We start from the raw sequence: 27,233 nt of genomic DNA, 5'->3' as shown, positions 1-27,233 counted from the left end.
GCGGGGAGAAGACACCCCTGACTCCAGTCACAGTGGCTTTGCTGCTTGTCTTTCTGACAGCCATGCTTGTGTGCTGGCGCTACAAAGAGAGGATATGGCACCAAATCATGTAACTTCCCCCACAGGATCAGTCATACTGTACAGATTTTGTCAGTCATACTTTAAAGTTTTTGTTATTTCTGGACATTTCCTTTGCTTGACCAGTGCTTTTTACTTTGCTTTTTCAGTGTATATATTAATCAAATGAATCAGCACAGTTAATTATGGTATATCCTGTCCGCTGACCAAAAATTGAGGGTGTACTAGGGCACAAATACATTCTGCTCGGAATGGAATACTGGTGACTGCTTACTGTTTTAAAGGGTCATGAAACCCCCCTATAAAGTGTATTAGTGCACACCCACTTTTTCTGTGGCGTTGGTCCCAGAGGTATTTGTTACACTAATTTTCCCATTGGGATTTTAAAAGAGTCTTCTTTAAAGCATTATAAACCATGAACCAAGCCAACCAGCTATGAGGTGCATCACTACATTAAAGACATATGTTAAAATCGGACAAAAAGACAAATATATATGGGACTAACTGTTTTACTGAAGGAACAAAAACTAAACGAAGCGACATAATCAAATCATCAAATCTATAGATGGATAGATAGATGCATATATATATATATATATATATATATAAGTATTTTAGTGTTTGTGTGTGCTTCATGGGAGTAGGCGTTCCCTCCAGAGCATTTTTTTGGTGTGATTTGCTTTCCACAACGCTTTGATCGGTGGAATTGTCTATACAGCATAATGGGTCATTTAGTTTCTCACTACAAATTCTGCTGTTAAATTTGGTTATTTAAAAATATGTTGAAATAATGTTGCCTGTGGCTTCAACAAAAGCATATACTGTCAATTAACAACCTCAGAGTTCACAACAGGTCTGTCTTTAAGGTTTGTAAGTCATTAAAATAATTTTCCATAGGGAGAAAATTAGTTCTTTTACTTCTGGAGATGTTGCACATTATTTCAACACCCATTGGTTCTCTCCACAGTTCTGAAAAATGGTACAAAACTGGTTGTGGTAACCTGTAAGTAGAACACAATGGATCTAGCCTCGTTAACTCTCATTAACCCTTTAACTGTCACTCCCGTTTTTGAACACAGGCGTTAAAGTGCACTATCCAAACTTAAACAGTTTCGTCACGTGTCCCTCCACAAAACATGCTGCAATTCGCCACAAAATAAACAAATATATTATACATGGTTTGGTATAAATATTATACATGGTTTCATGCATCAAATATATTGTACATGGTTTCGTACATTGACTACACACACATCCTGTGATCGTTATGAAAATGATTTGGATTTATGGAAGAGAATTTATGTGATGCAGAAACATTTACAAAGCAAAAACATGATCAAAACGAAAGTAGCGCCAAAAGCTTAACCAGATTTCTCATATAATTAAAAAATTAGCGGATGCTAACGTCTTCTATGTGCAACACAAACAACTCTTGTTAAAATAGTGTGTGAAACAGAACTGTGAATTATTCAACATTTGCTAAATGCACTGTAAAAACAAAAAAGAGTTGAGCCAACTTAAAATTTTAAGGCAACAAACTTCAGCAGATTTTTGAGTTTTCTCAACTTGTTGTTTTAAGTTTATACAACAAAAAGTTGAGAATCTCCTACAAAGATAAGTTGAGAGACCTCAAAAATCTGCAAAAAGCTGGTTACTTTAAAATTTTAAGTTGGCTCAACTTTTATTTTTTTATTTTTTTTACAGTGTGTTTCAAACCGTAGCGTGCAACAATGTTTATGCATGATCTGATCATGTTGCATGTTTAATTAGGTGTGAATCTATTGACCATCTATTATTTTACAAATAATAATGTAGTATTTTACTCCAATTGTTGTTCAAACAAACAAACAAAAAAGAGACCAAAGAGTTAAAAATGAAAGTTTATATTTGTTTGTTCACACTGGAACACTGGTAATGGAAATGCATTGTTGTAAATAGTAAGTAGTATGGCAGTATGCTATTCCGAACATAGCTATTTCTGGCTTAATGATCAGTTGGTTCACAGTGAATGTTTGTCATTGGTCAGCCTGCTTTTGCATGTATTTCCTTTCTGTTCTCTGCTTGTCTCTGATTGGTTGCTTTGTTTTTTTCCTTGTAAAATATGGAAATGGGCTTACCTGCATGCAGTCTAATAAATCTCAGCCATTTCTCCATCTTTAACTTCTCATTTTATTTTTTCTCTATGTGTCTCTTTGTTTATGCTGAGCTCAATGTTTAAAACTGATTATTTGATAATGGATCTGAGATTATTTGGGTTGACACAAGTACACAAGAGTGTGGATTGTGTGTGTGAATAGTGATAATAGGAGTGTTAGATAAGTACTAGTAGTGTAATTTGTAGTGGTGTGTGTGTTTGTGTGTGGCTTTGTTATGCAGGATTCAAAATGGGTGGAGGAAAAGCAAAATCTTCTCAGGGTGAACCAGGAGCTCAGAGAGAAGGTACAGCCTGTGTCCGCTGTTTCCTACAATCTACATATACTCAAACATAAACACTTAACATTCTTCTGGTGTGTGTGTGTGTGTGTGTGTGTATGTGGTAGATAGTATCGCTGGAGCAGTGTGAAATGCGATTACGCGCGGAAGTTCAAGACACCCTGGATCAGAATGAGCTGCTTGAATTCCGAATTCTAGAACTGGAAGTAAGAGAATCTGTTTTGCTCCCACAGCAGCAAACAGGGACGGCCAAACCCAGCTCATGTCTACACAAGCTACATACATGAATCCATTTTACCCCTTGCTTTGATTTTTGTTTTCATATTGCTATAGATATTTTCATACACATTTTAAGTGTTTTTTTTTCTGTTTCAAGAACTGTATATTTATATTGTTTTGTTAATTATAAGTTTTAGTGGAATAAAATGTATTTGAATGAAACTCCTCACTATTCTTTTTTTTCTTTTTGACTGCACTTCCTGCATGTGTTTATGTGTACACACAAAAATTCACTATTTATTAGTCATGTCAACTTTTCAATTAGCAGATCATTATTCATCCCAACACATATGTATGCCTGTGTACTCTTTTTGTATGCTTGTACAATCTTATACATCTTCTATGAGGTGAATATTTGTGTGATCATTGTGAAATATTTGTGAGAAGTTATTTAATTTACAGAATCCAATTTGCAGTATACGATAACTGCAGCTGCCAATTAGAAAGAGCTCGCTCTTAGTTCAAATTACTGCATATAATTAGGTGCATACTGTTTGATTACAGAAATGACTCAAAGCGTGTGATTTATAAGTAATTCAGTTGAAACATTAGGTTGTTTGAGTGTGCTTAAAGGGACAGTTCACCCAGAAATCCAAATTCTGTCACCGTTATGTTACTCCAAACATGCATGACTTTCTTTTTTTTTTTTTTCAAACACAAAAGAAGATATTCTGAATGTCATTGGAGCCCAGCCAACAAAGACATCTCTCTCTCTCTCTCTCTCTCTCTCTCTCTCATGTGTGTGTATATATATATATATATATAGAGAGAGAGTTCTTCAAGTATTTTTACTCAATGACTGTATTTCACACAGCTTAGAACATCCTTAATATTGTACACATGGATCTTCTAACTGTAGGTCATGAGATGAGTAGTGGTTTCTACACTTATTTATGCATTTTGTGGACACTTTTATTCAAAGTGACTTACAGGAACATAAACAGATTGTCACAGAGCCTACAATATTAAACAACATTCATAGTATCTGCAAACATTCTGTTTCATACTGTTGTATGAAGTATGATATGAACTCATCTGTATGTTTAAGTCTTTTATAAGCATCTGATGTACAGCAAATGAACTCAAAAATGTCACCACTACCTTTTATGTTGTTTCAAATCCATATTACTTTCTTTATTTAGGTAAACCCAGATAATGAATATTTGAAGAAAATCCTGGCTATTCTTGTCATGCAAGTAAAAAGAAACTGCCTTTGTGACAAAAAAAAGTACACTTTAGCATACTTTGAATATGAAAGCATTTTCATAATATACTTAAAAATATATATACTTACATGTGAAGTAAATGTAATGTTTTTGGAGGCTTAAATGCATATTAAAATCAGTAAAACCATTATTTACATTTACTATGAAGTAAAAATTTTATTACATTACAAAGTGTACTTTTTAATTGTATAGTGTGTGATGAAACAGTCATGAAAGTGTACTTGCTTTTATTACACTTAAATGGTCTTTTATTTAATCTATATATCATCTGCAAGTACAGTTTTTAAAAAAATATACTTTAAAGTACAGTATAATTTAAGTGCATGTCTTTTTCACAAGAATGGTTCTGTCCCACTTCAATAATGATGAAAAATACACATTAAAGTACCATAAATGTGCATAGTGTTCATAAATTCCCAGTCTCTCGAAGTCATATAATAGCATTTGTGTAATGAAAAGACCACAATTTAAGTCATATTTCTCTAAGCTATTGTATGACTTAAAAATACATGGACCATCTTTATGTGTTTTTTTTTTTAAACCCCCCCCCCCCCCCCCCCCCCCCACAAGCCCCCAACGGTCACTACTCATTTTTTTGTGTTGAAGAGATGTTTGGATATTGTTGAACAGTTACCTTTTCTGTTCATCTGAAGAAAGTTTTATTTTATTGGTTAAACAATGCCGAAATATTTAATTATTTAACTATTATTTAAAAGTAAAAATTCGCTCCAGATACTATTACGCCCCCCAAATAATGCATTCTCTATATTTCACCACCAATTCCTTTTTTTCTTCTTTTACAATAGGAGAGGGAACGCCGTTCTCCTGCCTTTAACCTGCAAATCTCTGCCTCTGAAAACAACAGTATCCTACAGCTACACTGCCAGCAAGAGGGTGTCAAGGTAAAACCCCACACACTGCTGGCATTTAACCATCTAAGTTACACATTTTAAGGTACTTAATTCAAAACTATATAATGTACCTACTATAGTAATGTGCGGTTTAAGGAATGTGTCAATTTAGCTCCATTGATTTATACAATATACAATATATTCATATACAATTCAATAAATTGCACACTCCACACAGTTGCATATATGTACCGCATGATAACATACTGTGTGTTGGCCTCATCTTCATGTGTGTTTGGTTTAGGATGTCATCATTCCTGACCTCATGAAAAAGCTTGACATTCTTGGGGATAATGGGGTATGGTTTTTGCTATTATATGTGCACGCATTACTCCGGTTTCTCAAAAAAGAGAGTTGAAATTATCACTTATCTTTGGCAGAACTTGCGAAACGAGGAACAGGTGACGGTCATTCAAGCAGGCACTGTGCTTTCTTTATGTGAAAAGGTATCATCTCCTTCATTCTCTAACTCCTCAAAGATGAGATGCCTTATATTTTGTCAGTAGTTCTGTTGTATTGTTATGTCTTTGTGACCAGTGGCTGAAGCAGATCGACAGCACAGAGGCAGCCCTGACACAGAAAATGATTGATCTGGAGAATGAAAAGGTGAGAACTTCTGAGATGACTGTCTGGTGATAGAGGAGGCTTGATGACACTTGATTAAAAATGTATCATCTGTGTGTGCTCCTGTCTTGACCGTGGTGAACTGATGTTATCAACAGGAGCTGTTCAGTAAACAGAAAGGTTTCCTGGAAGAGGAACTAGACTACAGGAAGCAAGCTCTCGATCAGTCCCAACTGGTAAGACTTTGAGATTATGTAGCAATTATGAATTTTGCTAATTTTTCTTACAATATCTTTGATAACAGAGTTATATGGTTAAGTCGGACAAATAGTTATTGGAAAAGTAAAAAAGTATGTACTGTATTTTTAGTGATTACAATAAGTTCATAAAAATATATATATTAATTTAAATTGGTTATTTTGTACAATAAGTGCCTTAATTTCTTTTTAGAAAGTGACAGGACATCAATTTGTACCATATTTGTGACCCTGGACTAAAAAACCAATCATAAGTAGCATGGGTATATTTGTAGCAATAGCCAACAATACATTGCATGGGTCAAATTTATAGATTTTTCTTTTATGCCAAAAATCATTAGGATATTAAGTTATGTTCTATGAAGATATTTAGTTAATTTCCTATGGTAAATATATCAAAACTTAATTTTTGATTAGTAATATGCATTGTTTGGACAACTTTAAAGGTGATATTGAATATATCGAATATTTCAATTTTTTTGCACCCTAAGATTGCAGATTTTCAACTAGTTGTATCTCAGCCAAATATTGTAATGTCCTAATAAACCACACATCAATGGAAAGATCATTTATAAATCTCAATTTGAAAAACTGACAGATGTTTTCTGTTCCAGGGTCACATTTGTGGCAAGTTCCAGTTCGGCCAGTTTGACCAACATTATATGACAAATTCATGAAAAGATGTGAAACTGTTTAAAAATCAATTCCACTACATAATCTGGCCAAACTCTGTTCCGTTCCATAAAGCATTGTGTACATGTTTGTTTGTTGTGTTTAGAGAGTGCAGGAGCTGGAGGCCACATTATACGCTGCCCTGCAGCAGGATCCAGACAGCTGTGTGGGGGAGAGTTTGAGTGACAGGCAGCGAGCGAAGCTGGCCGAGTCAATGGATGCAGTGCGGAGACAGATCCTGCGGCAGAGTCGCCATGCAGACACGCTGGTCCTACAACAGCGCATGGAGCTCCTTCAGTCTGCACAGCAGGTCAGGATCTGGGCATGTGTTAATTAGCAAAATTGCCAAAAAGTAAAAAGTACTTGTCCAAGCTGCTCTTCCACATAATGAAAGTGGAAGATTGTCCCTGGTTCCTATTCACTTTCATTGCATGAAATAAATCAGCTTGGACAGTCTTCTAAATATCTCTTTTTGTGTTTCATGTACATTATCATTTGACTTACAGAGGATCAGAGACCTTGAAGATAACATTGACATGCAGAGAAGACAAATCAAAGAGATTGAAGAGAAGGTGTGTATGGATGTGTCCTCTCATGTTTATCAGAGTGTTAGAACATGTTCTGGATAGATACTGTCTCTTAAATGTTCTTCTTCCAAATTGGGCTGTAAGACTGATTCCTCTTCTCTTCTCTCTCTTGTTTGAAATTTGTGTTTATTATAATTTATAGTTTTTGTTCCTTTTCTTGTTTTTCTCCCTAGCTTTTATTATCTGGCCTTAACCCCCCCACACACACACACACACACACACACACACATGTTGGTCTTTGTGGTTTATGGAGACTCTCCATAGGCGTAATGGTTTTTATACTGAACAAACTGTGTGTGCTATTGCCCTACACCAACCCTACACCTAAACTTAGCCCTCACAGGAGACTTTGTGCATTTTTAGATTTTCAAAAAAACACCATTTAGTATGTTTTTTAAGCCTTTTGAATTACGGGGACATAGGCAGTGTCCTCATAAACCACCTTCATATTGCAATACCTCTGTCACACCCATGTCATTATACAAATTTGTGTCCTCATAAACCACATAAACATGCACACACACACACAATATTCTCTCTCTCTTCTATATCTCTTTCTGTCTCTCACTGTCTTTCTCAAACACACACAGGTGCAGTATCTAGACGAAAGATACAAACTCTTCTTGCCACTAGAAACTTTGGTGACACAATCATTCCTCAGTTTGTTGTACAAAACTTGTTTTTAAATATTTTATGAAACGTTTCCAAAGAGAAACATTCGTATTTCAAAAGTTCCAGAGGCTGCTTAATTTTGTTTTGTCCGATTGAAATTGTGTAAACAAATATAAATGAATGCACCATAAATATTTGTTATAATGAGTATTTAAAAACACTTCAGCACTTGTCTGACTGCTTTAGTTTCAATAAATAAAGTTGTATTTTTTTCATATGTGCTCTTTAAGGCTTTATTAAAATGATGGATAACTATTCTATTCTAAGTACTATTCTAAGTTTAAATCAGACGTGAACAGGACAATGGGTGGTGCACATTTTTACTTGAATGCAAGCTGTTGTTTAGATCAGCCAATAGGTGGCAGTAAAGTAATAATCCTTCCCTCATCCTTTTGTCGTCTGGGATTGAAAAAAAGGACTGCAGACTGTCTCACTCACCTGACCTGAGTTCATCTCACTGTGCTAGACTTACCAGTTGACAAACTTTCGTAGTCCCATTGGAGAAGATGGCAGACCATTGATAGAAAAAAAGTCATGTGAGAAGACAAGGTGCAGCCAGAAAAGTATGGATGCATGTGTGAATGAAGGCGATGAAAGCAGGAGGAGCAGAGTGTAAAAGAAATCAGCAGGAGTGAGGCTGAACACTTCAGAATGTTCTCGTACTCGCTGACAAACAGGAAATCAACCACCCGTGTGTTTACGCACAGATTCCCGAGCCAGAGAGATGATCTCAGCTAAAGCCTGAACAAACTTGCCTGTCAGAAATAGAGTTGGACAGAAAAAGAGAGATTTGATTTAATCGGTGTGAGCTACATGATTAATCATAGTGCAGATTAACACTCATCTGGAGAGAGGGATGAATGAATGGTGATGTATGATGGACACCTGACGCAAACCACCAAAAGCAAGCCGCTCCAGTTAGTGGTTCCCATATGTTAAACTGATACAGTTATTTTCAGAGTTGTTCGATCTGTTATTTTCAGATGCCTTTATTCAAACTGTCCTTCACACACACATTCTGTCTTCCTCTCTGGGTGCCTTCTGGCAGGGCGTGTTTTTAGTTCAGAACAGAAGTTTGGTGGGGATGAGGGAAAAGATGCAGACCCCCACGCTGCTGACGCAGTCTCTTAATCACCTCTCCCCATATGACACACTTAATATGATCCTTCCATTCATTTTCCATGCTGACTGATATACATAGTCACTAATGTACACTTCATCTGATAAGATCATTAGTGTACACTAATGCACACTAATGTTCGTTTCACACATTAGTGTGTACTTCATCCAGTGCTGTCAGTCACTAGTGTATATTCTGTCTGATACACTCCATCTAATGCACTCACTAATGTATACTCCTTTTGATAAATAATCACTAGTGTACCCTCAGTATGATTTATATTCAGGAATGTATACTCCATCTGATTCACTAGTGTAAACGTAATCTAATACATATTCAGTAATGTATACTCCTTCTTTTGAATATTCACTAGTGTACACTCCAACTGATGCAAAAGCACAATAGTGTACGTTACATCTGATGTATATTCACTAGTGTACACTCCATCAGATACACTCCATCTAATGCACTCAATAGTGTATACGCCAACTGATGCATATTCACTAGTGTGCACTCCGTCTGCTATCAGTAGTGTACACTTCATCTTATACACTCACTAGCCATTGCAGGTAATGTACTGTGTTATTGGAGTATTTGTCCCCAGCAACAGAATGTTATTTGTGGTTCAAGCTTTATCTTTTTTTAGTCTCTCCCCACATTCTGTTCACCCCTAAATTAGTAGCGCTAATGAGCTGGAAGATGGAACATTTACACTTGTGCTCTGTCTAAGACACCCAAGCACATGCACTTGTATTCTCTCAGGCATGACACGTGACTGATGATGCACGTCACAGCCACGCCAAAACGCGTCCATTCAAACAGAACCATCTGGAGAGAGCGTATGAGGAGATGATGAGATTTAGGAAACAAGAGATGAATGAATGGCGAGCTCATGAATGCCTGAATGCAAGTGATTGACACAAGACAGCAGAACAATGCCGAACAGACAGCCCAGAACAAAAGGCACTCTGTGGGAGAACAGATCAAGTACGTCTTCAGAGGAGAAATTTCCAGTCAAGTTATTTTGAAAGTTTATACGCACACATATGGACGTAGGAAAGCTCTATAAGACCTGTTGTTACACAGCAAGCGACATTAAATAGAGAGCACATGGAGAGTTGCCTGTTTATCCCAATAAATTATTTCCAAAGTGTCTCCTAGTAATGGTCAGATTGTCATTTGCTATCTACATTATCATACCTTTTCATATATTTATTATTTTATAATTAAAAAAATATATATTTCTCCTACGAAATTTATGGAAAAACAAAGTTAGAGATAAAGTTGATTCCTAAACATCAAGTCTATGATGTTAAACGTGTTATGAAAGACCTCTGAGCAATACACCTTTCTTCTAAGGCTTTCAGATTACTTGGATTGCTGAAGGGTGTTGTCTAGTGACTCGTCAGAGGAGAAATTTTAAATAATAGAGAAATGTTATATTAATGTTAGATTGTGTTTATTAACTAATTGAAATAGTATCTTGCATGCATACTGGCTGCAATGCAACTTAGTGCACTGTTGGGGACTTAAAAACTGTATTTGAACAATTTTAATATTGGGGTGAGATTTAAAAATCGAATTGCCTCTCCATCACTATCTGTTAATGCTTAAACACACACACACACACACCAACAGATCAAATGCTGCAAAACAAGAGATCACTCAATAAAACACTTGATAATAATGCATATTGATTCATTGTGGTTTTATTTAGTTTTTTTAGACAAAGACAAAGTTTGTGTTTAACATTTCTTTCTGTCAACTTGCTCAGAAAGACTATGTGATATCTTACACACAGAGAAAACACAGATCTCTCACTTTAAGCAGTTTCTGAGTTCTTCAGGTTGAATTAAACATTGACTTCCTGCCCTAGCTTCACCTGATACTCAAAGTGCATGGCACAACTCAGATTAACTAACACAAACCAAAGTACTTAACACAGTTTTAACAAATGAAAAACATTAGCGACGGTCTTTGTTAGTCAGCTCTTCCATTAGCTATCTGTTCATCGTATTGTTTACAGTGGCCCCAAAAATATTTGGACATTGAAACCACTCCTGAAAATGTCATTGCATTGGGAAATAAAATATCAAAGCAAGTGGCATCTGTTTTTAGTTAATCACTTCAACCATGCACATTTCACTTTGACAATCAGAATTTATCCTTATACAATATTTCTATAGTTTTATAATTTTAAATATATATTTTTTTAAATTGTGAAATGTTCTTCTTTAAATTTGGACATTGTAGCATAATTGCCTAAATACTTTTTGGAGCAACTGTATGTGATAGTGTATCTGGTTTAGTACCCAACAATCAACAAAAAGACACTGACAGTGTCCTGTTGGAAAAATATGTCTAGTTTGTGTATGTTCATATTTACATGATGATGTGATGGTCATTGATAAATGACGTAGTCTTCTTTGTCAGCATGAGAGTTTTCCTCTCCATGCAGAGACAGTCCCCGCCATCTTTGACATTGACCTCTAGTTTCATTTTCCACATCACTCCCTTGTTTCTCTTTGCCCCTCTACTTGTCCTGTGTTCTCTGATTTTAGAGATGACGCCACTTGAGGTGGTGTTGCAAAGCCTGCTGGGAGTGCGTGCATGCAGTAGCCCTGTCTCTGTTGTACTGTGTGAATTGCACAGTGTGTGTAGTGTTTAATTTGTTATTGTGTGCCAGTCTTGTCACCCTTTCCTGCATGGCTGCTTCTATGCATTTATTAGCATAAGCCCAATTGCAGGAGAAAGGTAGTGAAGCATAACAGAAGAAAAAGAGGAGGAGAAGGAAAACTCAGCCGAACAGAAGGTGAAAAGAGAGAGTAAGTGCTGTGAGCGAGAGGAAGGGCAGAAGTGAAGGCGAAGAGGAAGATGGGAGAATGGGAGAGTCGTAACCTGGTGGACATTCAAGCTCGAAACAGGGGACTGAGGCTGCATCCTCATTGCCATAGTTTGCCCAGTACTCTTCAGGCTCTAGCTTGGGTAAAGCAGCCTCCTCCGCAGTGAGATCGTACTTGGATGAGAAGGAGGATGATGCAGATGAGGGATGTTTGACAGAGGTGAATGGAGAGGCTTTCAGGGTCTCGCTACTCTTGTGAAAGTGGCTCTTGGATGACGAGGCCGGTTTGTTCTTGGAGAACCACCAACGGGTCTTGGTGCTGAAGGTGGTGGTTGTAGTGCCAGCCAGGGATCCTGGGTCAGGCACCGGGCAGAGGGCAAAGTCCAGCTCCCGCAGGAACCTCAAGTCCTGGCCTTTACGAGGGGCTGGTGAAGAGCAGGTTAGGTCTGAGCTGGAGATCCGAGCATTGCGGAACCACTCCCATAGCGACCTAGCTTCACAGCCGCAGGTCCAGGGGTTAGCATTGAGCCTGAGAAACTGCACCGACGACGTATCCTTCAACGCCTGGCCTGGAAGCTCCTGCAGAGAGTTGTTAAAGAGATAGAGGATGGTCAATCTGCCCAGGTCACGGAAGGCTCGCCGATGGACTTGTCGGATACGGTTGTCATGCAGCAACAGGCGGTCAAGATTCACCAGGCCTCGGAAGGCATTTTCAGACAGGACACGGATACGATTGCCATGCAGGAACAGGTGGGTGAGGTTGACCAGGTCGGAAAAGAGGCCATCTGCAAGGTGGCTCAGCTGGTTCTCCTGCAGGTAGAGGAACTGCAAGCTGTAGAGCTTGAGGAAGAGGTCAGCAGGCAGCTCGGTCAAGTGGCAGCGGTGCATGTGTAGACTCTGCAAGCGCTCCAGCCCCCTGAACGCACCCCCGTCCAGCCTGCGCAGTGATGGGTTGTCACTCAAATCTAGTTCCTCTAGTACACGCAGATTACTGAATGCACCTGCTTCGATCCATGTGATGTTGTTGGAATACAGCCATAGGACCTGCGGATTCAGAAAGTAAAGACAAAGATAAATCTCTGCTTAAATCTTCACACGAAAAGATTCAGCGTGATGTTTACATACAGATATGCTCTCACCTGTGTTTCGAAGCCAAAGGAGTCGGCTCTGAGCTCAGTGATTTGGTTGTTCTGCAAGAAAACCCGCTGGGAGTCATAGGGCACGCCGGCTGGAACATCAGTGAAGTTCTGAGACTGACAGCTCACAGTCATGGGCATATGGTAGCATACACACAACCTGGGACATGCCTGACCCGGTGCACAGCGACATGCCAACGACCATATCACCAACCAAAGAGACAAACCACCTGTGGAGCGAGAAAAAGGTAGACTTAACAAGATGTTTGTGTTCACATTAGAGAAGAAGCTGTTCCACATCCTCATGCGGAAACAATTTGTCAATATAACAGCTGCTATTTGAAATATCATTGCTGGGTTAAGTAATATACACATATATTCCGCTTGAAGAAAGCAGTTCTAAGAAAGACTCTTTGTGCAGTCAGTGTCCATCCAGGACAGAACAGAACAGTGCCTAACAGTGCGTGAAAAAAAAAAGGTCGGATTAACTTCAGTTTTGTGAAACAGATCCTGATTAAATTACTGCAGCTCATGAATATTTAAGAAGGGACCTCACGGGGATCGGTGACTCTACACAATAACATGATGCTTAAAGACACGCATGGTGTGAATTAATCATGCTGCGTGCATTCATGTTGCCTGCACAAGATTTTCCTATTACCTGACCTATGACCTGGTCACTCCACATTCCTTCCAGGACAAGATACTAATCCGCTGCACAGGACTAATGTGGAAAATTGTACTGCGTTACCTTTTTGCATAACTGCATACTCGTTTTTGTTGACAGTAGCTTTGTAAGTTTCTCAACGACAAGAAATGACTGATTATTCTATATTTATCCAGGTAACATAAAAAGTGGCACATAAAAAAAATATTTGTCTAGGCGCAATACACAATCAGAAGTGGCTGTACTGAGGTCAGAACAAACTGGGACTTCAAATGAAAAATATAAAAATATAACGCTACAATTTCATGTACAAAAATGTGTATATTGTTTATTTTTATTCATATCTATCATGTATTTTTGTGTTTGTATGTTGTATAATTAAAAAAATATATACAAAAATATAAATATATATCAATTAATGTCAATCAAACAAAAGTAGTGATAATTATTAGCTTTTGTTTGATAGGCTATGTATATTGTTACATATTTATATTTGTTTGCATCTTGTAAAATTCAAAATATAACATTAAATATGCAATTAAATGTCTTTAAATGTGCATCAATACATATCTAACATAAACATATAAGAATAACTGTTTTAGCGCAATAGAACAAAAAATGCATTTTTATGTGAATAATGTCTATAATTGTGCCTGAAATTAAAATATGCATAATCATTAAACATTAACTAATAGTTACAATAAAAAGTTGGTACTTACTCTTGAAGGTAAGAGTGTTGGAGACGCGAGCGCTCCGCGCAGCCGCACGAGATTCCATCCCAAAATCCAAACCGAGAGCGAGTTAGCCTGAGCGTGAGCTGCTATCTGCTCTAACGGTCAGCTCTGGTGCTTGAGTCGACTGCGACTGCGACTGAGGAGCGACTTGCACCCCGGCAGCGTTTATAGTCCAGCACCGGCTGCCCACGGACGCGGGACGCAGCGGAATCTCTCATACGTAACGCGCGCGAGGGCGAGCAGCGCGTAGGTGGGGGGAGGAAACCGGACTATGTGTCTGAGTGAGTGTATTGAGGGGGATGACTAAATAACTTTATCGGTTGTTTTACACAGATGACTGTTCTTTTCTCTAGAGTCGTATTAGTAAACAGGCTAGAAATCAGTGTGTAGGCTACATATAAGGACGAAAAACTAAACACTTTTGAAAAATAGGTTTATAATTTGTACGAATACAGGTGACAAGTAAGATTATACTATAAATGATTTTGGTTATGACAGATAGGATTATTTATATTATAGCATAAAAACTAAAATACACTAAAAGACACACAGACAAAAATCAGCTATTTGTTATAATATAAAGAATCCAAATAAAATTTATTTGAATTATATTGACTAACATTGCTTTTATACGATTTTTCACATCATAGTCATTCATATTGATTATGGGTTTCTGACTAAAAACTGTTCAAAGTTTTGTCATACTCTTATAATCTTATAATTACACATTTAAATTTTCTGTTCATTAAAGCCTATTGTTTTAGTACAACAGAACATGTACAGCATGGTGTGTTTTCTGCTTGTTTGTTGTTGTTTTTTGATGATGATAAAACCATGATGATGAGAAGCTGGAAGCATCAACTTTTGTGAAAAAGTTTTTTACTTTTTTTTCTCCCACTTGACAGCTGTCATATAAAACTGCAAAGCCACCTAAACCGGAAGCAGCTTCAATTATTAAAGGAATTTGGGTATTTAATTTTTGTTGTTGTTGTTTTGTTTTGTTTCATAGAATATTAAAATTACATTTTTAACAAAATAGATATAATAAAAGTCTGCTTAAACCATCCTTAGATGATTTGCTGTTAAACTGCTTTCCCAGTTGGCCAAGGTAGTGTTTAGCCAAGCGATCAGCTTCTCCCAGTTTGACCACCTGAAATGTGTCCCATTTAAAACCAACATCATTCCAGGCTAACCAGCAAACCAGCTTACCCAGTGGGAAATAGATGTGAAAAGGACATCAAATTGACATCAAAATTGATGTCAAAAAAGAGGTGAAATATACAAAATTGAGTTGGTGTTGGTTTGATGTAATGTAATTTGATTAAACGTCAAACATATTGGCATATATATATATATATATTAAACCAATTTCAGTGTGGAATTTACTTCCTATTTTCATCCAATTACTACTTGAAGAAACTGCCGTCTAAAATGAATTTAAAATGATGTTACAGCATCTTGATCAAGTCTTGACTAATATTTGATGTCAAATTGATATCAAGTTGCCCACTGGCTGGTTTAAGATGTTTTCTCACATCCCATTTTTAATATACATTCAGTAGTCGTAGCTTTTCCTATACGTAGCGGAAGGTGAGGGCCTAAATGTAGCAGCATCACATCAGGTTGAAACGTCATTTTGCTTCCCTGTTGTAACAAAATGAAAAAGTTATGGTCTATTAAGAGACACGCTATTCTTCATATCTATCCTAAATTCACACACTAGATGAGTGTACATAATATATAGTGTAAGCACACATAAAGCACAAGTAAACCTCACTCCCCTGGCCTCAAAAGGCATATTAGCGACTGCTGGTTGATGCTGGTTTGTATCCCACTTGAAGCAGTGCGATTAGGATTAGTCACATGCACAGTACATCAGTTTGGTAAGAATTTTGTGGGCATCAACAATAAAATGACATTATGAGTGTTGCCATAGGAAACAATAATTACTAAGTCTGTGGAAACAACTCTGTTGTGAAACCTTGTTGTTGTGAATTACAGTATTTCCTACAAGACATAAATAAAATAAAAAAATCTAATAAGAAATCAAATATCAATATAAGAAATTAAAATTTCCAATGGGATAAATGGCATTGTAGAAACTAACTTTGTAGAGCCTGGCGTGAAAAATATTATCCAGAAAGATTATAGCCGACTATTTATTTACATACAACCCGAATTCTGGAAATGTTGGGACGTTTTTTTAAATTTGAGTAAAATGAAAACTAAAAGACTTTCAAATCGCACGAGCCAATATTTTATTCACAATAGAACATAGTGAACATAACAAATGTTTAAACTAAGAAATTGTACACTTTTATCCACTAAATAAGCTCATTTAAAATTTGATGCCTGCTACAGGTCTCAGAAAAGTTGGCACAGGGGCTGAAAAAGCAAGTAATTTTGAAAAGATTCAGCTGGGAGAACATCTAGTAACTAATTAAGGTAATTGACATCAGATCTGTAACATGATTAGCTATAAAAGGGATGTATTAGAGAGGCAGAGTCTCTCAGAAGTAAAGATAGGCAGAGACTCTCCAATCTGTGAAAGAGTGCGTAAAAAGATTGTGGAATACTTTATAAACAATGTTCCTCAACGTCAAATTGCAAAGGCTTTGCAAATCTCATCATCTACAGTGCATAACATCATCAAAAGATTCAGAAAAACTGCAGAAATCTCTGTGCGTAAGGGACAACTCCGAAGACCTCTGTTGGATGCCCGTGGTCTTCAGGCCCTCAGATGACAGTGCATCACTCATCGGCATGATTCTGTCATTGACATTACTAAATGGGCCCAGGAATACTTCCAGAAACCACTGTTGGTAAACACAATCCGCCGTGCCATCTGCAGATGCCACCTAAAGCTCTATCATGCAAAAAGGATACCTTATGTGAACGTGGTCCAGAAGAGGTCAGGACCGTCGTGTCCTGTGGGCCAAGGCTCATTTAAAATGGACTGTTTCTAAGTGGAAAAGTGTTCTATGGTCAGACTAGTCCGAATTTGACATTCTTGTTGGAAATCACTGATGCCGTGTCCTCCGGGATAAAGAGCAGGGAGACCTTCAAGTGTGTTATCAGCGTTCAGTTCAAAAGCCAGCATCTCTGATGGTATGGGGGTGCATAAGTGCATACGGTATGGGCAGCTTGCATGTTTTGGAAGGCACTATGAATGCTGAAAAATTGTCAAATTTCTCATTGTGAATAAAATATTGGCTCATGTGATTTGAAATTCTTTTAGTTAAAAAACGTCCCAACATTTCTGGAATTCAGGTTGTAAAATGCATATAAATATCAGTTGTCACTATATCTTCCAAAAATGTCTTATTATGAATGCATGTAAAAGATTGCGTACAACTGTTTTTCAGCAAAGTTTTGATCTTGTTGATAATTTAGAGGCTTTAGAAATTTCAATATCAAATATGATACTGAAGGCTTTATAGGCTTAACATAATTCTACAAAAATCTTTTAGAATATTTAAACCCCAATAGCTCCCACTGTGATTTCTTTTAAACATCAAGCAATAAAATATTATTAGAATCCAATAACCTACCATGGGGTTCTAAATATAAAATCACATCCAAGAGGATTCTAGCAGTCAAATTTGATCCTATAACCTGAATTTTCTTCAGAATATTTTTACTCAATGGCAATGCAATTTTAGTTTCCAGAGCCACATTTTTAGTATGCAAAAAGCTGCTGCATGTGTAAATGGTTGAGTAAAAGAAGTGTTTGAAATTCATGTATGCATTTGTGTGCAAGTGTCACATGTGTGGGCTGCACTGAGTCAAGAGTTCTGTTCCCTGACCGTGACTGAGGTCAGTGCGCTCCAACTTCAGCATGATGCAGTCCATCTGTACACGCGCACCTGTGTACCCATGTCATGACACATGCAAACGCACATGTTTGTATTTGTATTTTTGTGGGGACTTTCTTTTTTATCTATTTTTTATACTGAGCTAATGCTGTTTTCTATCTCCTAATTGTAAACCCATGTTGAACCTGTACACACACACACAGTCTGCTCTGCCAGAATGCAATCATGTGCATGTGCAGATATGCACACTTTACAGTTCATGGACTCCTCCTACTCTTTCTCTCAGTGGACTTTATGAAAGATCACATGACAAACACTGAATATCATATACACACACAAGAACACACACTTTCATCTGTACCCACAAGCTCACTCATCACTGAAAATCAAAGGTTAGGGCAGGGGACCATGGGGGACGGGACACACAGCCTGCAGAACCATACACACAGTAGTAGGTCACTCCTCCTAATGTGCCCTTTGTTCTTAGTGTGCTTTGCAGAAACAACACAGCCAAGCCTGAGGCTATGTTCTGTGCACAATAATCTTAGCCCACCAGCTAACTCATTCTCAGCGCTGCAGGGGGCCGTGGGGGAAGACACACACACACACACACACACACACACACACAAGACATACATACATGAGGCAAGATCAGACAGATGCCCACACTCCCCCTCAACACTTGGGGCAGTGACACATGCTTTAAAGAGCAACAGAAGGGTTTGGGGAGAGTGTGTACATGCTTGTGTGTGCATGTCAGTTCATATGTGTGTCCTTTGACAGTTGCCAACCTGTACTGAACAGCTCAACTTTGAATATTTCTTCCTAATGCCATGAACATGTTTTCAGCTTTGTACTGTACATGTGTGCCTTCTTACTGAGGTTGGCAACCAGAAAATCTTAATATAAATCTCCTAATGTACATCATAAATTTGTGTCACAGATTTAGCTTTTAAAAGTGAAGTGTGTTCTGCACAGGTTGTCTGCAATAAAGTACTGCAGAAATCATATCTTTGTAGGGCAAACGTTAACACCACTCTGGTTCAATCAACAAAAATAATCATAGGTTTTTCCCATTTGCTAGTGGATAATAGCAAATATAATATTCACAAATGAGTATAACTTTTATAAATTTTGAAGCCTAAAGACAATGTCAGAAGTAAGAATCTTTGGTTAGAATATTAGCGATCTACCATCAAATAATTTAAACATCACCACCACTACAAGCTTCCTACAACTCTTTCAAAACTATTTCAAAGAGATTTTAAAATGTACTAGTTTGAAAGTTTTAGTTTGAATTGTTTGCAAGAGAATGATTATAAAAGGCAGACTAGTGTGTAGCGAGTTTTCTCTACGTGATGAAAACATGAAAATATCTTGAGCATGTATCAACCAAACAAACAATGCAAGCAATGTTTTTAAATGCTTTCACAAAGCAGTGTTTAAACTTTTCAGGAGAATTAACCTATGAGCTTATTTACAGTTGTCAGTGTGTTGGGATACGAGTATTTTAAGGCTGAAATAATATCTTTAAAGGTTCACTTGTCTGAAATTGCTCCCTATAACCTTCTATATGGATTATTTGTGGGACAGACATTTGGTGTCTGAAACCATGATATTGGATATTATCAAGTGCAAGTATTCAATCCCAAAATGCACCTCAATAAGGAGTGTATAACAGATGTACACTGAAGGGCTATGAATTCCTGAATCTCAAGATCTCCTAGAAGATGGCATGTGCAGCACTAGCAGCACACTCTGTGTCCAAATCCACCTACTAGTTTTTATTCACTTATTAAGTGAACTATATTAGGGGATTAATGTGGAGTATAGGGGATGATTTCAGATATAGCCAGTAAACCTTTTACCTTACTCTTAGCAGGCTTTTATTAATCCCAATAGTATGGTTTTAGACTCTATACTAACACCTATCACCCTGGATGCATGGTTTATTTACAACCAAACTGTTTTCCATCTCATATATGGGCTGTCAAATTTAACACAGTAATTTGATACGATTCATTTTGGGAAAAAAATAACTTAAAATGATTAATGAATGTTGCATTGCATGTTGATGATGGACATGATGCAGGATGACGACTATAGCTATATATATAGTTTTTGTATTATATTTGCAGAATTGTGTTTTAATTTTTGTTTTAATACCTCTGTACAGCACTTTGGTGGCAACTTCTGTTGTTTTGAAATGTGCTTTATAAATTAATGAACTAAACTAAAGGGAAGTGGTGTGTGGCCAAGTATGGTGACCCATACTCGGAATTTGTGCTCTGCATTTAATCCATCCAAGTGTACACACAGTAGTGAACATACACCATGTGGGCAGCCAATGCTGCAGCACCCGGGGAGCAGTTGGGGGTTCGGTGCCTTGCTCAAGGGTCTCACCTCAGTCGTGATATTGAGGGTGGAGAGAGTGCTGGTTATTCACTCCCCCACCTACAATCCCTGCCAGACCTGAGACTCGTATCCACGACCTTCGGGTTACAAGTCCGACTCTCTATCCATTAGGCCACGACTGCTTATATAAACATATTTTGTATGTTTGCCCACTGACAAAGAAATTATCAGTCTATAATTTTAATGATAGGTTTATTTGAACAGTGAGAGATAACAACAGAATAACAACAAAAAAATCCAGAAAAATGCATTTAAAAAAAATTATAAATTGAAGGGGTGGTGATGGCGCAGTGGATAAGACACATGCCTTTGGTGTGAGAGACCTGGGTTCGAATCCACTGTGAGACACCAATGTGTCCCTGAGCAAGACACTTAACCCCTAGTTGCTCCAGAAGCGTGCGACCTCTGACATATATAGCAATTGTAAGTCGCTTTGGATAAAAGCGTCAGATAAATGTAAATGATTTGCATTTTAATGAGGGAAATATGTATTTGCTCCCCTATCAATCAGCAAGATTTCTGGCTCCCAGGTGTCTTTTATACAAGTAAGGAGCTGAGATTTGGAGCACTCTCTTAAAGGGTGCTTTAATTTTTCAATATTAAATATTCCAATTCTCAGCCAAAAATGATGTGCAACTAATTAGATTAAATAACTTTAATCACTTGACAGCCCTAATATGAAAAATCTTTATTTCTTTTTTTTTTTTTTTTTTCTGGGAGAATAGGGAAGATTAATAACTTATTAAAATAGTAAATAATAATAATAATTAAAATAAATAAATAAAACAGGATTTAATGGAAATGTGTCCATCCCCCCTACAAAATGCTCTCCCACCTGTTTAATACTGTAAACTCTGTTTACCTCTATACTTAGCTATCTGACCTGTTTTTGTCTAAATAATGACTTCGCTTTACTCCTACAATTTATACACTTCCTGTAATAGAGAGCAGAACCTTATCATCACTTTGTCATCTTTGTCTCGGTGACTAATATTTACCTCCATTCCTTTTTTACTGCCTCCCTCATCTGTCTATCTGCTGTCTATTCATTCATACATCTCTATTTTTATACAAAGGCTGTCCCTGTCATATCTCAAGCCATTATGACGCAGAATTAATGATGCAGAGAGATGAAGAGAATGTGTATGAGAGAGAACACAGTTAATGGTACAAGCTGTTGGCAGAGAGCAAATAATCAAACTGCTTTTATCTACAAAATGGTTAAAATTAACAGTTTTTCTTTATCTCTGGTTTATCTCCCAAATATTTGTAAATCGTGATCCTTCAGATGTTGGATACTGAAAGCAAAAGACATCTAATTTTTCCAAGGAAGCAAGGAAAAAAGAAGGAGCCAAAATGTGTCAATTCTGTGGGATGGCTGAGCTACAGAATGGAGTAAAGATGAGGGATAGTGACTGGATACGGAAGTAACACAATGCCTGTAATTAAAGGCCTAGATACTGATCAACTAAGGCTTACAGCACAGCAACAGCAGAGATACACCAAGAACAGAAGATTCTAAATGAGTCATTTCCTCTTTTTCAATGTCTACTTACAGCTGCGACACTTTAAGAAAACACCTGCAGATCTGAGACAAATCCACTGATTGCTAAATAGCAGATGTCCAAGGGCAGAAGATTTGAACAATATCAGGCCCTGATATGATTCATACTTACTGGTAAGAAAACTACAGCACTAAATTGTTGCCTGGTGGTACAGATGATTAAACTCCTACCAGCAGATTGTCATATAAACTTGCAACAGGAGGTTGGACATTAGAAAAACTAGCAATAACCTGCCTGCCCACAACATGGAAACTTATGTCAGGCATTGTGCTAGAAGAAATGTTCAAGGCTCAGATGGGAATCGGGAAAAACATGAAGGCTAAAAGAAAATATTATCTACTGAGTACTAACCCAAGACCCCAGAAGTAGATACCATCAGATACCAGATATCATCAGAACATAATGATTGATTGCAGGTACAGTGGTAGGTAATACCAGGGGCTGGAAATAGCATGGCAAAAGGACAACACACATGAATTAATTATGGCAGCACAAACATGAGATCCATAGAGTTTATAACAAGTGCAAGGAGAACGTACAGTATACCCTGAATTTTGCATAAAAGCATCTTCTGAATTAACTCAAATTGAAAATAAACCTGCAAAATAAACCTGCATAATTAATCTTTTTGTTCTTTTATTTTAAAAAATCACAAAAAATTTAACCTTTCATTGAACTAAAACAATTAAAAATAGATGAAAATCTCATTATGAAATAAATGTTTTCCCAAATACACGTTGGACACAATTATTGGCACCCCTAGAAATTCTTATGAGTAAAATATCTCTGAGGTATATTCCCATTCATATTTACAATTTTGAGCACTCCAGGGTGATTATGAACATGAAATTGTCTAGCCATGGCTTCCTTTTTCACAGAAATATAAATAGGAGGGAAAACAAAGTTCAAATTCTATAATTTGCCTGGAAGAGGACATGTCTATATCGTCCTAATGCACAGTGAGGAGGAGAATTTGAGTGGCCAAAGACTCTTCAAGGACCACAGCTGGAGAATTGTAGAGAAAGGTTGAGTTTCGGGGTCAGAAAACCTTAAAAGAAAAAAATGGTCAAACAGCCCCTACATCACCACATGTTGTTCGGGAGGGTTTCAAGAAAAATTCTCCTCACTCATCCAAAAACAAACTCCAGCATATTCAGTTATCAGACATGACTGGAACTTCAAATGGGACTGGCTTCTATGGTCAGATGAAAGTAAAAAATTAGCTTTTTAGCAGCAAACACTCAAGATAGGTTTGGTGCACACAGCGATAAAAAAGTACCCCATGTGTACAATGAAATATACTGCTGTATTTTTGATGTTGTGGGCCTATATTTCTGCTGGAGGCCCTGGGCATCTTGTTTAGATACATGGCATCATGGATTCTATCAAATACCAACAGATAAAAAATGACTGACTCTGTTAGAAATCTTATAATGGGCCATGTTTAGATCTTCCAACGGACAATAATCCAAACACAAACCTAAAAAACAACACAAAAACGGGTCACTGGGCACAAAACCAAGCTTCTGCTATGGCCATTCCAGTCCTCTGACCTGAACCCTGCAGAAAATGAGTGAGGTGAACTGAAGAGAAGAAGCACCAACATAGAGCTGGGAATCTAAAGGATCTGGAGTGATTCTGGATGAAGGAATGGTCTCTGATCTCTTGTCAGGTGGTATCTAACCTCATCAGACATTATAGGAAAAAGTTTAGAGCTGTTAAACTGGCAAATGGAGGTTTCAAAAAGTATTGAATAAAAGGGTGCAGTTAATTGTGGCCAATGTGTATTAGAGAAAAGCATTTATTTCATAATGATGTTTCCTCCCATTTTAGATTGTTATTCTCCAATGAAAGGTTAGATTTTTGTGAATTTTTAAATAAAAGGATTAACAATGCAGATTCATTTTCATAGCCTGCTTTGATCATCTTTACCAAGGGTGCCAATAATTCTGACCATGACTGTATGTTGGTAAGATGTTTTAACATTTTTAACAAGATTTTTTTTTTTTTTCTTCCAGTATGCAGCATATTATCAGTTAGAACTCCTAAAGGCAAACTTCTTTTGCAGCGGCCATCCCTTTTTTATTCATTCTTTCAATCATATGTGACCCTGGACCACAAAACCAGTCTTGAGTCACACGGGTCCATTTGTAGCAATAGCCAACAATACATTGCATTGGTCAAAATGATAAAAAAAAATTTGATGCCAAAATAATATATATATATATATATATATATATATATATATAAGTAAAGATCATGTTCCATGAATATATTTTGCAAATTTCCTACTGTAAATATATCAAAACATAATTTCTGATTAGTAATATGCATTGCTAAGGACTTAATTTTTTCAATATTTAGACTGCTTATTGAGATAATAGTACAATGTTGACATTTCAATGATCTATAAGTGATTAATAATATATTAACTATTAACTATTAACCATTAAGGATCTGTTTAATTATTTCATGATGCTATATTTAAAGATAACTTATGACAGATTTATAAATTGTTAGCATATACTTAATCATCTATGAATGCATAGTTATGTTTTGTAAATGATTAGTTCATCATCATCTAATCACTTGTAAATGATTCAAAACTTATTCTACAAAACATAGATAAAAATATTAACATATCAATTATTAATCATCTATGAATGCATAGTCATGTTTTGTAAATGATTAGTTCATCATTAGCTAATTACTTGTAAATGACTTTTAAATGAATTAACAAAACATACACAAATTGTTAGCATATCACTTATTAATTGCTTATGAATGTTTTGTAAACGATTAGTTAATCATTAACTAATCACTTATAAATTACTTATAACTGGACGTTATTATAAAGTGTTACCCAATGTTTTTGTTGTGCTTCCTTAAATCCCAGCATTTCCATTTATAGTAATTATTAGAGCCTTCCCATCTCTCTGTCACATTCATCTCACTGACTAAGTTTCACAATCAGTCATTTTACACTGCCGCCCTCGTCTATGTATTTCTGCGAGTCTTTTTTGTTCATTAGTATTTTTAGTGGCGATGTCAGACCATGTCATATCCCAAACAGTTTATAACACTGAAAGGATGTTCAGAGAGAGAGAGAGAGAGATAGAGATAAAGAGGAAAACAAAGCAAAAAAGGATGGAAATAATTTGAAAAGAGAATAAATAGCCCACTCACTTCAGTTAGAGTTTAGATTAATTGTTTGACCCACTCACCCCAATAACATTTGTATCATAATTTAAAATTATGCTGATATCATATAGTGCACACACACACACACACACACAAACAGCCAAATTCTGGAATAATTCATGTTTTCAAAGGAATCTCTTATGATCACCAAGGTTAACTTTACTTGATCAGAAACAGTTATTTTAGTTCTTCATATTTTTACTGTTGTTTTTTTTTCTGTTTAATAAAGTGTTATTTATTTCTGTGATAGAAAACCTAAATTATCAGCATTCAGTCTTCAGTGTCAAGTGATCCTTCAAAAATCAGTCTAATATGCTGATTTGGTGCTCAAGAAACATTTGTTATTATAATCAATTTAAAAAAGTTGTGCTGTTTAATATTTTTGAGGAAACTGTTATATATTTTGTTTTTCAAGATTCTTCAAAGAAACAAAGAATGGGGGGTTTGGGTTCAACTCAGCAAATCTTTGCTGTATGCTGTACATTGCTTCAGTCTGTCCCTGTCTGTTGTGCTGCTGAGAGGTTTGCTTTTGTAGCTCCGCTTTTTTATTGAATCTTTACCTTACTTTCACGCTCTGTTATTTAAAGTGATAATATATAACTTCATTCCCACCATATTTCTGGTATTATCCATCAAACTAATCTAACTAATTTGATCGTTCGCTTTTTAAAACTGGGAGTGCAACGCATCAGCTGGTTAGTTGTTACTTGCGTTTCTATTCGGGCCTATTATTGTTTTCTTTTTTCTCGCTCCGTTTTCATTTCTCTCTCGCTCCGTTTTTCACGAGTTCATCAAATAACAGTGGTAAGTTAAATTGGTATCATTCTTCAATCACGGTGAGTAATGGCTTCTTCTCCTGCTATTGTTGTTTGCACTGTTTGCTACATGTACAGTTTATCTCTCAGTCAGCGATGAGGGATTCACATGTGATAAATGCAGGGAAATAGTTAGGCTGACAGAGAAGATTTCAGAATTAGAGACGCATCCAAACTTTAGTTGAGGACAGTAAGAATGTGAGGGCTGTAGATACTGCTTTGGATGCGACTAGCTCAGGGAGTCCTGTACATTGTTCGGTTCCGGTTGAGCCCGTGCAGCAGGGCAACTGGGTGACTGTGAGGCGGCCTAGTCGCGGGTCAAAACTAGGGCTGTCGCGATTGGTCGATTTTAGTCGACTAGTCGCTTTTTAAAAATCGTCGACTTCATTTTGCTCGCGTCAACTAACCGGCAAAATACCGGAAGTGGCGCATTTCTCGGACGAAAATCCATAAAACACATTATTAGACTATTTTCCAAGGCTGCATGATATATTAAACCCATTTAAAAATCATAATTAAGCATAATTGTGAATTCACAAACGCTATGATTTAATTAAATAATTATATGCGAGGCAGTTCTAACACAGTATATGGGCTTTAATTATTTTACATGCCTGTAGGTGAAGCATGTGCGTCTCACAGTAGCTCCACAGAAACTGTTATCAATTACATGTGGAGCGTCTCAAACTCCATCTCTGCATGTTGCTCTGAGTTTGGGTTTATTATAACCTTCATCTGGGGACGCAACGTGCGCCATTTCATCAGATTTGTGAGGTAAATCATTTATAAATCTACACAAACGCAGGAGAAACACACATTGCGATTTCAAAATAAAAGCTCAAACCCTCACTCTGAGTTTACACGTTTTGATGTCCACATATTAATTTAATTACAGTGGCTATAGCATTTCTGTCTTTAAAAAATGGCCAAATATTAAAGAATAAGTGGACATTTGAATTAAATGGTGCTTGGTCAATATCGCACAGTAATGTGTAAAAAATAATCATCCGGCCGTCGGCGCCCCCTGCAAGCCTTTGTTGTAATGCGTAATCTACATTAGCTCTATTGTTTATAATACATTATCCCCCGGTTTCACAGACAAGGCTTAAGCCCAAACTAAAATGTAAGTCTTAGCTGTTTCAACTGAAATACATTTGCATTGACTGATCTTAAAATATATCAGTGCCTTTGTTTTGTCTCAACATGCACCCCAGTAATGTTTTTTTCCTAAGCATGTTTATAAA

General features: G+C 36.9%; 2 protein-coding genes across 2 annotated transcripts in view; one reads left to right on the top strand and one right to left on the bottom strand.

Moving 5' to 3' along the window:
• jakmip1 (janus kinase and microtubule interacting protein 1) overlaps nt 1-7,200 on the top strand; it is a gene marked incomplete at its 3' end in the record, with an annotated part of 29,983 nt that extends 22,783 nt beyond the window's left edge. The window contains exons 12-21 of the mRNA XM_079438005.1: nt 2,455-2,517; nt 2,619-2,717; nt 4,823-4,918; nt 5,172-5,225; nt 5,308-5,373; nt 5,465-5,533; nt 5,650-5,727; nt 6,527-6,730; nt 6,927-6,992; nt 7,150-7,200. Of these exons, the coding sequence (XP_079294131.1) occupies nt 2,455-2,517; nt 2,619-2,717; nt 4,823-4,918; nt 5,172-5,225; nt 5,308-5,373; nt 5,465-5,533; nt 5,650-5,727; nt 6,527-6,730; nt 6,927-6,992; nt 7,150-7,200 (846 nt within the window). The remainder of the gene's footprint in view (nt 1-2,454; nt 2,518-2,618; nt 2,718-4,822; nt 4,919-5,171; nt 5,226-5,307; nt 5,374-5,464; nt 5,534-5,649; nt 5,728-6,526; nt 6,731-6,926; nt 6,993-7,149) is intronic.
• Nucleotides 7,201-11,596: 4,396 nt separating this feature from the next.
• LOC306883122 (reticulon-4 receptor-like 2) lies at nt 11,597-14,287 on the bottom strand (the record flags this gene model as incomplete). Its single annotated transcript, XM_079438223.1, has 3 exons — nt 14,164-14,287; nt 12,781-13,007; nt 11,597-12,685 (listed from the first exon to the last, which is right to left on the bottom strand). The coding sequence occupies exons 1-3, from the start codon at nt 14,219-14,221 to the stop codon at nt 11,597-11,599; spliced, it is 1,374 nt and encodes a 457-aa protein (XP_079294349.1). The 5' UTR covers nt 14,222-14,287.
• Nucleotides 14,288-27,233: the final 12,946 nt, after the last annotated feature.

This window comes from Barbus barbus (genome assembly GCF_936440315.1).
Source record: "Barbus barbus genome assembly, chromosome: 17".
NCBI lineage: Eukaryota > Metazoa > Chordata > Actinopteri > Cypriniformes > Cyprinidae > Barbus > Barbus barbus.
The sequence above is the reverse complement of the archived record's forward strand: the minus strand, read 5'-3'. Positions and strand labels throughout refer to the sequence as shown.